The sequence below is a fragment of the Athene noctua genome, chromosome 5, assembly GCF_965140245.1.
Source record: "Athene noctua chromosome 5, bAthNoc1.hap1.1, whole genome shotgun sequence".
Classification (NCBI taxonomy): domain Eukaryota; kingdom Metazoa; phylum Chordata; class Aves; order Strigiformes; family Strigidae; genus Athene; species Athene noctua.
In genome coordinates, this window is record NC_134041.1 from 38,545,584 (window position 1) to 38,560,766 (window position 15,183).

The 15,183-nt window shown below is 43.0% G+C and overlaps 1 protein-coding gene across 2 annotated transcripts in view; it reads right to left on the reverse strand.

The window, feature by feature from the left end:
- Positions 1-15,183, reverse strand: part of TSPAN14 (tetraspanin 14) — a 79,577-nt gene that overhangs the window by 17,874 nt on the left and 46,520 nt on the right. For both annotated transcript variants that reach the window (XM_074907089.1, XM_074907090.1), the window contains exons 4-7: positions 12,123-12,269; positions 11,113-11,283; positions 1,892-2,017; positions 184-228 (exon numbers count right to left, since the gene is read on the reverse strand). In XM_074907089.1, coding sequence (XP_074763190.1) covers positions 184-228; positions 1,892-2,017; positions 11,113-11,283; positions 12,123-12,269 — 489 coding nt within the window. The remainder of the gene's footprint in view (positions 1-183; positions 229-1,891; positions 2,018-11,112; positions 11,284-12,122; positions 12,270-15,183) is intronic.

The following is a 15,183-nucleotide window of genomic DNA, read 5'->3' on the forward strand; positions in this document are numbered from 1 at the left end:
TTCACTCTCCCACAGTACAAGTTTATTTTAAATAAAGAAAAAATATCTATCATTATCTACTTATAGTATGATGTAGTTGATTAGTTCCCAGAATTTTAAGCTGACATATCAGCCATTCCACCGTTTTTAATTTTGTCTATACAAGCACACAACATGACAGAGAGCAAGATCCTGGAATCTTACCTTCTTTCTGACATCATAGCCACACTGGGTATTCACAACTTTTTGCTGCAAAGCAAAAAAGATGTAAAGTAGGTCAACTGAGTTCTTCTCACTTCTGTTCACATAAGTTTTTCTGTCTTTTAGATTCACAGACAAATCAGGACTGCTAGAATCAACCATTTTAAGTAGCATTTTTAGTAAAATTGAGCAAAACACTGTCATTACTTCCTTATATTATGCTAAAGCAGAGGTGTATATTAGCAGGAAAACATCCTCCACCAGAAATCCCAGCTTCTTCTATCACCTGGCTTTCAACTAACAAGGACTTTTTAACATGAAGTGTAGCAACTGTACTGCCAGCATATAGATAAGACATCTGCATTTCCAAGAGCAGTGTCATGTTGGCTACTCCAAGTAACACCTAAACACTAAGGTAACAGTAAAGGTACCAGGCCTATTTATTTACACTTGAGTGGAGAAATATGCCTTACAATTCCATCATTTCAGTTAAAACAAGTAATAGCTACAAGCTACTTCAGCCCTGCAGTTGACAGTTCAAAGTCTCACATATAACCCAGATTCAAGATACAACTAGTCTTGAAGACTAAACACTCCAGTTGCAGATCCCAAGTAGGAAGACCATAAACACCTTCCAGATTAAAACCTCACATAACCCAGTGACAGTATTTATCTCCAAAGATGCAAAGACATTCCTCTTAAGACTTTTTCTCTGTATGAGACTTACGAAAACATACATATTACACAATCGTAACATCATTTACACAATGCATGAGTTATATTGAAATACTAATCTCATATTAATTGAAGTCTCATATTAAAAACATTTAAACATACCTATGCCTCCTTAGATACAACACCAGCAACAGAAAAAGTTGCAGTGGAATAGTAATGCTCCAAATTAAAATAGAAAATAATTACTGGGTAATCTGAACATGGAATATTACCCTGACAAAGTCCTCCTTTGGCTGATTTCCAAGATAATTAAAAGCATTAGTATAACCTATCAAAGGCTACCTTTTCCACACAAGGATTGCTGGACTGACTGTGAGCTGCACCTACTCTGACTAATACTGTAAAGCATTATATGTTACTTCCTACCTCTACATTTTAGCTTCTACTGAATGAAGTGGAAGTCCACTGCATGTAGTCAGATTCCTAAAGTTTAGTAAACAGATCTAATCAATAAGCACCTAAATCTTGCCAAATACAGAGAATTGACTCAAATGATTTAAACGGAGTTTGTGCACATGCACTTTACTAGTTGCTGATAAACAAGCAGCAAATGGAGTTAGCTCCTACTTGTGTGGCAGAGGGGTGGTAACATTAACTGGGGCGAAGACACTGCCTAAGGAGTGTCTAAACAGTGCTCTCAGATCCTTACAAGCTAGGCAACAGACAAGGAATTAAAGGAAACAACATATTGAGAATTAAAAAAAAAAAAATCAGCCACCAGTACTTGCAGACTCAAGACATACAAAAATAGCTTGAATTCCCGATGACAATACATTTTCAGCTGTATAACAGTTATTGTCACACTTGGACTCTAAAAAGGATGGAACAGAAACATGAAGAGTTTATCTGTGCAGGAGCAATTTTTGATCATTTTGAAGACATTTTAAGCCCTAGTTATCACACCTTATTCAGGAAGTGCTTCCTCTTATAACTCTCCAACAACATCGGAGCAATAAAAAGCCAGGAAACAACTTACAGCAGGATCAGGTATACAACAGGAAAAGGGAACACCACACTTCTCACGACTTTTGCTTTCACTGCTGCAGTTAAAGTATATGTTAAAGTCCCAGTCATCTGGACCTTGGGCACCACAGCAATGGTTCTGAAACAGATAAACAACCCTTTAGCATTTGGGGGCATTTCAGAGACAATTTATCCACTGAATGAACTCTCTGAAATGATATTTGCTCATCATCTTCACTTTCTCTAAGGTTGTACAGTATCAGTGGCAACTTCAGAGTAAAAAATGAGTAATCAATGCTGTGGCTCTATGAAATGAAAGCAATACATTTTGCATACTGCTCCTGGAAACACGTGTCAGCATGACAAGCAGAATCATAAAAATTATCACTTTAGATGTAATTTCTAGGTGCAATCCGCATACATCCATAAGTGGCACAATAAAACAGTTTATAAAATTGCTTTGTACCCCATTACTTCCAAGTCAGCCAAAACCAGAAAAACTATGAAAAATGTTTCTTTACACTTCTAACTCCATCCTTAAATCTTCATGAACCAAAAAGTTTTCTTCTCCTTGTTTACTTTGAAAAGTGGATCCAAATATTTGTGAGTATACTTCCTTTCTTTTAAATGAGAAGTTTTTTATATCCAAATGAATTAACCGGTAAAGTCTCACTAGCTCAAAGGTCATTCAACCCTAGAAGTATTTCACATAAGTTTCCTGACCTAAACAGTGTAATGCAATTACCAGAATTGCAGGTTGGGGAAATCCAAACATTTCAAGGAATGTTCATTTCCTGGAACTAATGAAAGCTAGTTTATTTTTAAGTTATGTTTTGCTGTTAACTGGCCTTGATTTAAATGGTGCAAATCTTCTCTATAATTTGAGTACTTGAAATGTTACACCACCACACAATTTTTCCTGGTACCTCATGAAGTTCTGCCCTCCTGGGATTAACTCTAGGATGTCTCCTCTGCCCACTGCCTGTGTTCATAAAACTTGTATTAACCATCTGCAAGACCTTCAAAACTTGTGTGTTGGTTTAAGCCCTGCCGGGACCAGAGACCACATTGCCATTGCCTCTCTCACACCCTCAGCCGGTCAGGCTGGAAGTGAGGCACAAACCCAAAGTTAAAATAAGAAGAAATTAATATAATGGGGTGATAAATAACAATCTGAACAACAACAGTAGCAATGATAACAACATCAAAACAGCAATAACAGTAAACAAGACAAAAGCTATACAGAGAAATACCGCAATGGTTACAGACTGCCCCAAGCTCCCCGCGACCAAAGCCACAGAGGAAAAATTTCCCGTGCTCCCACCCCCGGACCTGATGTCAGCACAGGATGAATAACCTGGCTGGAGATCCCTTCCCCCTCTCTGCTGGGGAAAACTTAACCCTATCCTAGCTGAACCAGGACAACTTGGAAGTCAGCAAATGGATTCAGAAGTTACAATTTGTGACAGACACGGATGGGAACAGAGAGCAGAATTGTTTCCATAGTTTCACAGGAAATATAACTAGAACTGAACAGACTGGTCAGAACAGACCAACTGTTAACTCACTAGCACATTTACTGTGAAGAAAGCAAAAGGAGTTCATTTTTGTCTTTTTAATTCCACCTCACTCACACATCTATGCCTTTCTAAGAAGCCATACAAACACTTTAGCAAGGTACAGACTACAAGAGGTCACTCATCAGCTTGGAAGTAGTATAATTAGCCAGAGTAAGCAGCTGCCTACAAAAAACTCTCTGGGTCCCAAGGCACAACACTGAGAACAGAGCAAGTCAGCCTAAGGAACACGGCTCCTCAGAAGATGGGCTTCAGTGTGGCATTTGAAAACATTGCTGCATCTTGTTCAACCCTTGAAGCACTACACATGCTAATCTGCACTACATACTTCCCCTCCTTCCTTAGTAAGTTCAGGTATGGATCAACAACAGGCCAACTAAGAGATTTTTTGTTTTTCCTTTTTCAGGTTTATGAGCTTGTTAATCTGGGTACTGAACTCCTTTTAGGAAGCTCAGCCTTTTACTTTCATTTAAAAGTATTTCACTGGAGTTCAACTGTAAATCAGCTTAGCATATCAGCCTGGATGACTGCACTGAAACTAGGTGAACAGAAAGAGCAACAACACTGGACAACACTGAGACAGTTACAGGTGTTGGTCATGGCCAGGAAGAGTCCTACCTTATAAATAGGCACCCTTACCACCAAAAACCAAAGCAAAACAGCATGAAATCCATCGAGGCAGTTTAGTAGGAGGATGCTTCCATATCAATGCACACAGTAATGAATGAACAGGACAGGTAAGCTACTAGTAACATACAGATCACCAAACTAGCATCCCCTCTAAAACATACTTTGCTATCAAACCGATCTGTGAGTACAGATATCCAAAACATCATCTTCTAGAAGATGGAAGGAAGACAAAACCAATCTTCTTTCATAAGGGGAAAAAAAATATATATATAAAGGAGACAACCATTTTACCTCTTTGTTAAGTACTCACATACATACTCTGTTTCTCTCCATATTTTTTTAACCACTGAGTTGGTTTAAGCCCTGCCGGGACCGGAGACCACGTTGCCGTTGTCCCTCCCCCACCTTCAGCCCGTCAGGCTGGAAGTGAGGCACAAACCCAAAGTTAAAATAAGAAGAAATTTAATACAATAGGGTGATAAATAACAATCTGAACAACAACAGTAGCAATGATAACAACAAAAAAACAATAACAGTAAACAAGACAAAAGCTATACAGGGAAATACCGCAATGGTTACAGACAGCCCCAAGCTCCCCGCGACCAAAGCCACAGAAGAAAAATTTCCCGTGCTCCCATACCTGGACCTGACGTCAGCATAGGAGGAATAAACGGCCTGGAGATCCCTTCCCCCTCTCTGCTGGGGAAAAATTAACCCTATCCTAGCTGAATCAGGACATAATCCACACCTTTGTTCTATACCATCTGCATCATGTCCAGATGCCATTTAGCAGTTAACAATAACAAAATAATTCACGGCATGTTCTCACCCAGAATCAAGTCCCCTGTGATACGCATCAGACCTCTCCATTGTACTGCATCACCTACCAGGTACGCTCAGGTCCTTCAGCAAAAGCAATCCCGTGGATGGGTTTGCCTTGACCTTTTCCTGACGCAGGACTAAACCAGACCATTTTTCCCAAGATATTCCTCATGCGCACCACAGGGACTTTATCCCCATCTACAGCACGTGGAGGTTTTGACTGAGCCGGGCCAGCTCGACTGGCAGATCCTCTTGTGTTGACTAGCCAGGTGGCCTTTGCTAGATGCATGTCCCAGTCTTTGAAGGTCCCACCTCCCAGTGCTTTCAATGTGGTTTTAACAGTCCATTGTAGTGCTCGATCTTCCCAGAGGCTGGTGCGTGGTAGGGGATATGGTAGACCCACTCGATGCCGTGTTCTCCTGCCCAGGCATTTAGGAGGTTGTTGCGGAAGTGGGTCCCGCTGTCTGACTCAATTCTCTCCGGGGTGCCGTGTCGCCACAGGACTTGGGTTTCAAGGCCCAGGATGGTGTTCCGGGCAGTGGCGTGGAGCACTGGGTGAGTTTCCAGCCATCCAGTGGTTACTTGCACCATTGTGAGCACGTGGCGCTTCCTGTGAAAGGTCTGTGGCAGTGTGATGTAGTGGATCTGCAAGGCCTCTCCATATCTGTATTTCAGCCATCACTCTCCACTTCGCTGCGGCTTCACTCGCTTGGCATGTTTGATTGCAGCACACGTCTCACATCCGTGGATGATCTCTGCAATGGTGTCAATTGTGAAGTCCACCCCTCGATCTCGAGCCCACCTGTACGTTGCATCTCTACCTTGGTGGCCCGAGGTCTCATGGGCCCACCGGGCTATGAACAGTTCACCTTTGCGCTGCCAGTCCAGGTCCACCTGAACCACTCTAATCTTAGCAGCTTGGTCTGCCTGCTGGTTGTGTCGATATTCATCAGTGGCCCGACCCTTGGGTACATGGGCATCCACATGGAGCACCTTCACAACACGGTTTTCCACATGGGCTGCATGTCCTGCCATACTTCAGCAGCCGAGACCGTTTTACCCTTACGTTGCCAGTTGCTTTGCTTCCATTGCTGCAACCATTTCCACAGGGTATTTGCCACTGCCCACAAGTCAGTGTAGAGGAAGAGCCTCAGCCACTTTTCCCGCTCAGCAATATCCAAAGCAAGCTGGATGGCTTTCACCTCTGCAAACTGACTCGATTCACCCTGTCCCTTAGCAGCTTCAGCGACCCGACGTGTGGGACTCCATACAGCAGACTTCCATCGTTGATATTTTCCCACAATGCGACAAGACTCATCAGTGAACAGGGCATATCGCTTCTCCTCATCCGGCAGCTCGTTATATGGTGGGGCCTCCTTAGCACGTGTCACCTCCTGTTCTGGTGACATCCCGGAATCTTTGCTCTCTGGCCAGTTCGTAATCACCTCTAGTATCCCTGGGGTTCCCTATTCGAGCCCGTTGTGTTATCAACGCAGCCCATTTACTCCACGTGGCATCTGTTGCACGCTGTGCGAAGGAAGCCTTTCCTTTGAACATCCACCCCAGCACCAGCAGTCAGGGTGCCAGGAGGAGCTGTATTTCAGTGCTGACCACTTCTGAGGCAGCCCGAAATCCTTCATACGCTGCCAGTATCTCCTTCTCAGTTAGTGTATAATTAGATTCAGAACCTTTGTATCCCCAGCTCCAAAAGCCTAAAGTTCGGCCTCGGGCTTCCCCAGGTGCTCTCTGCCAGAGGCTCCAGGTAGGGCCATTCTCCCCGACTGCAGTGTAGAGCATGTTCTTAACCTCCTGCCCTTCCCAGACTGGCCCGAGGGCTACTGCTTGGGCAATCTCCCACTTAATTTGTTCAAAGGATTGTTGTTGCTCAGGGCCCCATTCAAAATCGTTCTTCTTACAGGTTACTTGGTAGAGAGGGCCCACAATCAGGCTGTAGTTCAGGATGTGCATCCTCCAGAACCCCACAGTGCCCAGGAAAGACTGAGTCTCCTTTTTAGAGGTTGTTGGGGCCATGGCTGTTATCTTGTTTATCACCTCCATTGGGATGTGGCGATGCCCATCTTGCCATTTTATTCCTAGGAATTGAATTTCCCTTGCAGGCCCCTTAACTTTCTTTTGCTTAATGGCAAAGCCGGCCTTCAGGAGGATTTCAATTATCTTCTTTCCTTTCTCAAAGACTTCCTCGGCTGTGTCTCCCCATACAATGATGTCATCGATATACTGCAGGTGTTCTGGAGCCCCACCTTTCTCCAGTGCAGTATGGACCAGTCCATGGCAAATGGTGGAGCTGTGGTTCCACCCCTGAGGCAACCGATTCCAGGGGTACTGGATGCCTCTCCAAGTGAACGCAAACTGTGGCCTGCACTCTGGTGCTATCAGAATGGAGAAGAACGCGTTAGCAATGTCAGTCGTGGCGTACCACTTGGCTGCCTTCGACTCCAGTTCATACTGGAGCTCTAGCATGTCCGGCACTGCAGCACTCATTGCTGGCGTAACTTCATTCAGGCCACGGTAGTCCACAGTTAGCCTCCATTCGCCATTAGGCTTTCTCACTGGCCATATAGGGCTGTTGAAGGGTGAGTGAGTTTTGCTGATCACCTTCTGGCTTTCTAGTTGACGGAGCAGCTGATGGATGGGGACCAGGGAATCTCGGTTGGTGCAGTACTGCCGCCGGTGCACCATTTTGGTAGCAATCAGCACTTGCTGCTCCTCAACCTTAAGCCGACCCACCACTGAGGGATCCTCTGAGCGGACGGGTAAGGTGGACAGCTGTTCAACCTCCTCCACGGCAGCTACACCAAAAGCCCACCGGTACCCTTTCGGGTCTTTGAAGTACCCTCTCCTGACAGAGTCTATGCCCAGGATGCATGGGCCATCTGGGCCAGTCACAATGGGTGCTTATGCCAGTCCTTCCCAGTTAGGCTCACTTCAGCTTCCAATAGGGTCAGCTGTTGGGATCCCCCTGTCACTCCGGAGATGCAGATGGATTCAAACCCACTGTAGCTCGATGGCATCAGGGTGCACTGTGCGCCAGTGTCCACCAAAGCCTTATACTCTCGTGGGTCTGACGTGCCAGGCCATCGGATCCACACTGTCCAGTAAATCCGATTATCCCTTTCCTCCACCTGGCTGGAGTCAGGGTCCCTCTAATCCTGCTCATCATCACTCACTTCTTGTAAGAATAATTTACTGGTCCCCTCAAAAGGGTCAGACATAACGTTGGCCACTGTATTCTGTCTGGGGGATTTCCGACTGGACACTGGAGTCGTGCTTTTCTTGCAAGACTCCCCTTTTGCGATGGTCTTCCCTTTCGGCTGCTCTACTCGTGCAGCTAGGGCGGCAGTTGGCTGTCCATCCCACCTCCTCATGTTTTCTCCATCGTCGCGGAGGAAAAACCACAGGGTGCCTCGTGGTGTGTACCTTCTGCTTCCTTTCTTTTGGGTGGGGAAATATTTACTTCTAATGGGGGAGACGTCAGCCCATGTGGGTAGAATGTAGGACAAGTCCATTTTCTGGACCCTCTGAGACAGTTCCTCCACAGCTGAGACCAGGGAATGCTGAGATGAAGGGAGATTTCCCTCATATTGCCAGAGCTTGCCAACCACTCCATCCACTGTTAGCGTGTGGGTGTCTGTCCACCAAGACACTGTTGCCAGTGCTTTCGAGTGTGCTTCTGGTGCACTCTTCAGGAACTTTCGCCACATCAGGTGTGTGCAAGGGGACTGATCTGGGTCCACGGGTGACTGCTCATCATTCAGATCACCATAGATCATCTCAAACACAGCCAGTTCCCTGAGGTTCTGGATGCCTTTCTCAGTGCTGGTCCATTTGCTTAGCTGACATAGGATATCATCCTTGTAGGGGTACCTCTCCCTTACACTGAGCAGGAATTGCCTCCAAATGCTGAGGGTTTGAGTCTATTTCCCGATTGCCCTGTCAATGCCAGCATCCTTGGCCAAAGATCCCAGCTGCTTGGCCTCTCTCCCCTCCATTTCAAAAGCACTGGCTCCACTGTCCCAGCATCGGAGCAGCCAGGTGCAAGTCTCCTCACCTTCCAGGCGGCCAAAATTTCTCCGCATATCTTGCTACTCAGTTGGGGATAGAGATCGGATGATCACCACTGGCCCTTCCTCCTGTTCCTGTGATGGGCCTGGTTCATCCCCATCCCCCACTTTGCGAGCTGACTTTCTGGTATATTTTCTTTTATGTATCGGGGCGACTGATACCGGCACTGGCTGGCTCTCTGGCTCAGCTGCTGTGCTGGTGGAGGCGACTGATGCTGGCTCTACCTGTTCCCCAGGCCCAGATACTGTACCAGTAAGTTCTTTCTCAGATCCTGCAGCCCTTTCTACCCCTTGAGGGAAGTGGGTGGTATTAAAGAGGACACGGTAGGCATGGGCAAGTCCCCAACACATTGCAGCGAGCTGTGTCTCCTGGGTTTTGCCAGATTGGTAACACACCCTTTCTAAGCACTCCATCAGCTTCTCAGGGCTCTGCATTTGTTTGGGTGTGAAATTCCGAAGTACTGGAGGGACCCACCGACTCAGACCTTTGCCCATCTTTTCCCACACCCCTTGCCACTCACTATTATCTGACCTCGGGGCAGGTTTCCGGGCACTGCTATTGTTAGAGAAGTGCCGCATGGCCAAAACCAAAAATCAGGCAGGCATTCAGAAAGCATTGTGCCACAATCACACTGGCCTGCAGGCTCCAAGGATAATTGAAACTCCCCAAAACCGAGAGGATCTCTTCCCCTGGCTCACCCATAGAGGGGGTGAGACCCCTAACAAAAGCCCAGGCAGCAAACAGGTACCAGCCCACCCCCACCAACAGCGATACAAACACATTATAAGCAGTCAGTAGCCAGTAGAGCACAATAAGACCCTTTACACATTTTCTACCGATAACAAACACCAGCGCTGGGATCATATACTGGATATAAGGATTAATCCAGCCCCATCACGCAAGCAAGTGGGCCAGCATTGCAAACATTTTCTTATCAGACAAATACAAATACAAACAGAAAAATTACACCTAACAGATTGCTCTAACACACTCTGGTCAGGGTCTGTCCCTTTTTGATTCTTATTTCAGCCCTCTTGCGCCCCACGTTGGTGCACCAAAAAGGCTGAGTTGGTTTAAGCCCTGCTGGGACCAGAGACCATGTTGCCGTTGTCCCTCCCCACCCTCAGCCCGTCAGGCTGGGAGTGAGGCACAAACCCGAGTTAAAATATGATTAAATTTAATATAATAGCGTGATAAACAACAATCTGAACAACAACAGTAGCAATGATAACAACAATAAACAGCAATAACAGTAAACAATACAAAAGATATACAGAGAAATACCTCAATGGTTACAGACAGCCCCGTGTTCCCTGCGACCAAAGCCACAAAGGAAAAAGTTCCGGCGCTCCTGCCCCCAGACCTGACATCAGCATGGAATGAATAACCCTCCTGGAAATCTCTTCCCCCTCTCTCCTGGGAAAACTTAACCCTATCCTAGCTGAACCAGGACAACCACACATAAACAAACACACATCAGAAGAGTGACCCTCACTGGTTGTTTCCTGGGCATGACTACAAAAGAAGATGATTGAATGAAAGCCACCCGGCTCTTACCAGCACAGGTTTTGTCATCTCCTGGTGTATATTACTGTCTTCTGATAACTGAAGATTTTAGGACCGCATGAGTATAAAATTGTTTCAACCGTCCTTGACAACTACCTGACTAGAGACTAGCCTTTCCCCATTGACAAAAATTCTCTTTTTCTTCAAGATGGGGTGTAGCTCAGAAGTTTAGAAGGCCCTGCGCAAGACTGCAGTGCCTCCTTAAAATAAGAGTGTAGTCTACCGGTATCATTGCACAATTTTTGTCAGGATAAAGAGGTCCTTTTGTTGCTCCCTTCTCACTTAACTGTTGCAACACTGATCAGAACAGTGAAGTAAGTCGAGAAGGTCAAAAGGCAGATGGATGCTTGGCAGAGCTTCCACATTTGCAGTTAGAACAGCACTGTATCTCAGAATATCTTGCCTCCACAATGCTTTCAATGCAGAAAGCAAAACTGCTTATCTGTTACACAGCACTATTAGCTACAGACTATGATAAATGTATAACAAAAAAGGAAAACTTCAAAATCTGCATATTCTCCTAGAACACATTAAAAGTGACCGAATATGAACTTACAATTTTCTGTAGCGAATCAATGAGGTTCTGGAGGTCAATATCATCTCGGTAAGATTTAATGTTATTCTCAAAGAATTCCTTGACCCTGTCCCTCACCCAATCCTGGAACAGGAAAGCCAAAACTGCCACTGCCAGCTCCAGCAGGAATATAAACATAATTGCTCCACAGAACTGGAAAAAAAAAAAAGCGCCCCAAATTAGAAAATACCCATTCATTTTGAATGCAACCCTAGTCCTAATGTCCACCAGAAACAGACGCAGAGAATTAGGTTAAAATTCTCACTCAGTACAGATATCATGAGAACACAGCATGTTAAATGAGAATACAATGTAAAGAAACCCCCAAGAGGGAGAGTTATGTTTTTCTTTTGGTCACCTGAATTCAACAGTAAAACAAGCACCATACCACAGTCACTATGCACAGCAGTGAAAATATTAATAAAACACAAGGCTAAAGTAGTCTTGATGTTACTTCTTGGATTGTTTCCAGTTTTGTAATTTTTTGTCCATCTTAACTGTTTTCAGATCTAAAGCAAAGAAGCAGCCTCAGTAAAAAAACACCATTTAAGAGATTTCACATCAGTCACTGACGTTCCCAAGTTTTTGCCCACCAAACATTTAGAATTTTTAATTTAAGAGATTTTATTCTCCCTAAGTCACTCTACAATCTCCTCTCGGTAATTCTTAACTGTCTAAATATGTTCTAGAACATCATATTTTGTGATATTACAGAGTGTTAGATTCTGGTATACATATTATAGTATCACTGTTTAGCAGAATGAATGAAAAAGAAGCAGCATTTTCCACAAGAGGGAAAATATACATAGGTTTGAACCTATACTGCTTTTAATACCATTATTCAAAGGCTCCTTGGGGGACTAAATTTACCCTATACATTGTAACAAACCAAATTCTATAAATTAACTAATCTGGGTTTCCTACTTGTTCTTCACCCATCATTGGCAGCTTTCACATGTGTAATAATCCACTCATATAACAATGTTACTTACAAACTTCAGAAGGCAGATGTTTTCTCTCAGTGCTCCTACACAACCAGCAAATCCCAAAGTAAACATCACTATTCCCACCACTAGGACAAGCACTACTGGGTCCAGACCATGAAGACCAGTCACCTTCGTCAGATCAGACAACACACCCTGAAAGAAGAAAAACGGAGTAACAGAAAAAGGTAACAACTGTGTGTTTTTAATTTAACATTCCTCTTCTGGATGTCCATGATTTCCACATGACTCCAAACGAATCAGTTGCAAACCCTTGAGCTTGTCAACCCTTGACCCACACAGGAGTCTTATGAAATGGTTATTGACAATACCAATTTTCTTCACCCTGGCTGAGGAAGTATTAATGCAAAGTTGTAGCTATTAATTCTTTTAGTAAGTAAATCCAGTACAGTGAACTTGTCAGATTACATTCTCCTAGATCTATCTGGCAAAAAAACTTCCACAAGATGGTGCCAAAAGCTCAATACTATTACTGAATATTCAATTAGTTTCAAGGAGGAATTACTGCTTTATATTGACCTGAAGTGCATCAATTAGAAGGGCAGTCCAATTGCAAAGTCTTTTAAAAAATTAATAAATGTATTTTTCCAATCTTAATGTTTAGGTGGCAGAGAGAGACCTTCTAACTACAAAGCAGGTTATGGGTGACAGTTTAAAGGAGGAGAACAAAGTGTTTGGGTTTTCAAGGGAAGCAGATTTTTCCTCTCAACAGTTTAGTCATACCCCTTCTAATGTTTAATAGTCTTAGGAATGTTCCTCCAAAATCTTGCAAAAAGTTCAAAATTATACTCTAAATATTCCCCTTTCACCCCAGATAAAATTCTTGCATGAAGAGAAGTTATCTATTCCCTATAAGATACTTTCAATTTGCATTATTTAGCAGCAATATTTTCTTTTTTGTTAACTATCCAGAGACACTGCTTATCTTGACAATAATCTTACCTATTTAAGCCTGTCTGCCTAGATCTTAGCACAGAGTTTCTAAGTCTTTGTAAATATAATGCTAACACAGTGAAGCTCTTATTTCTAGATTATATTTTGAAGGAATTAAGTCTATATACCAGCTACCAATAAAATTCCACCAGATACATATAACACAAGCTTCTCATGTAATGTGCAAAAACAAGATGCAACATGCAGAAGACAGAAGGAACAAACAGCTGAAACTCAAAGTTAACAAGAACAATTTGTAGGGATATTCAGGCAGCCTTGCAATAGTCTGCATGTTCATCATACACCCATGAGCAACACACAGAACATTTTAATATGGAAATACTTCCCTTTTAAAACAGAAATAACAAAAATCAACAAAGTACAATATCCCATAATCACATGTTTATAAAGAAAAAAACAAAAGATAGTATTTTCTCAAATCAACTATATTTAAGAGAAAAATATCAGAGAAACTCAAAGTAATTCATATAAGCAGTCTAATTCTGTCAAGGGAATGTAAGTTCTCATCTTGCTATCCAAGTATTTGTGCTAGAGTTAAGTGCAAAGAATACACGCCGTAAGAGAGTATCTTGAAAAATCCCTATCACTCAGTATTTAAATGCTTACTTAACAAAAATGTCTTCAAACTACAGCATTAAAAGAAAATGTGCACATGGAGAATCTTCATCAGCTGACGAAAAGACACTGATTAACAATACTATAGTGGTACACAGGAGTTCCGTCTTCTTTCATAATGTGTTCCATGACAGATCTTGTTAGAGCTGTTAATTTGGCAACAGCAAGACAACAGAGTTGTTTTCACCAAAACTGGCTGAGGGGAGGAAAATGAAAAAGTAATTGAACTGAATTCAGAATTGCGTTGCAATAGCTGGTGATTAACAGTTGAAATAGCCTATTAAAATGTGGTCACAGTTTATAGATTTCTCAGCATTCAGAAAGTCTTGGGAAGCAAAGACTTTTCTAGTTAGTGTCACCAGTGACACATTTCCATTCTTACAAACTTTAAGACCTCACAGCTAACTATCAACTACCTTGGTCTGCCAGGTTAATTACAAGAGTCTCACCTAATCAAACCTTGGCTCAGACCCCACAATCATCGAAGACATGCCAGGATCAGCTAGACTAATCCAGTGTCTTTGTAGAACGAATACACTATGAAACCAAACACTGTGTGACCAGGACGCTGAAACTTTCACAACTATTTCAGCCACCTCCTTTCCCACGCCTGAACTCGAGCTTTTTTTCAATCTCACTTGCTCAAGCAACATCTTTGGGAAGAAAACTTCCTCTGATCAAAGCATGTTATGAAGTAAAGTGGGCAGGAACTAGGCTCTATTATTCACCCTCAGATGTTGCTGGTTCACAATTTCTTCATATTCACATTTGATGTTTACAACATTCTCTTTTGAAAAGAAGGTCGTGAGGGGTTTTTTGCTTAACAAAAGACGTTAAGTGAAAAAACCTGAAGGAAGTAAGTAAGCAAGAGAATTATTTCTGGGCACTATCTCATTCTACCTTATCTCTCTAAGGATGCTTCTGGCTGTGCCATCTGCAGGATGGTAAAAGCTCTTTTTCACAACAGCACCTAGATTTCCTACAGGTATGCAGAAATGAAGTCTGATACCTGAAAGTATCAGAAAATCCAAGAGTAAAACTCAGCTTCTTTAAGTCTTCCTTTCAGTCACTTAGAACAGTGAATTAACAGTTCAACTGTACACACTTCACTTGTTTTCCACTTCCTTTTAATGTTTACAAGCATCATGCCACCACCTCAACTGAAGTGTGTTGGCAGAGGGCAAAAATAGATTGTCTTTAAAACAGAAAAAAAAAAAAAAAACAACCCACAAACCAACTCTAATACAGCCATTAACAAATGTCAAACCAGTTACTCTTCTGAGATACAATAGTATGCATACTATAATATGCATCTGACAAGGAGAGAGTTAACATCTTATACTGAAGTTCTGTACACTGGATATTGATTGTCACAATATCACACTGCAATTGACTGCAACAGAAGTTACGTGCACATACCGTCGGACAATTTACATACCTCTGTATACAAACAAAAAACATCAGCAGACTAAAGAGTAAC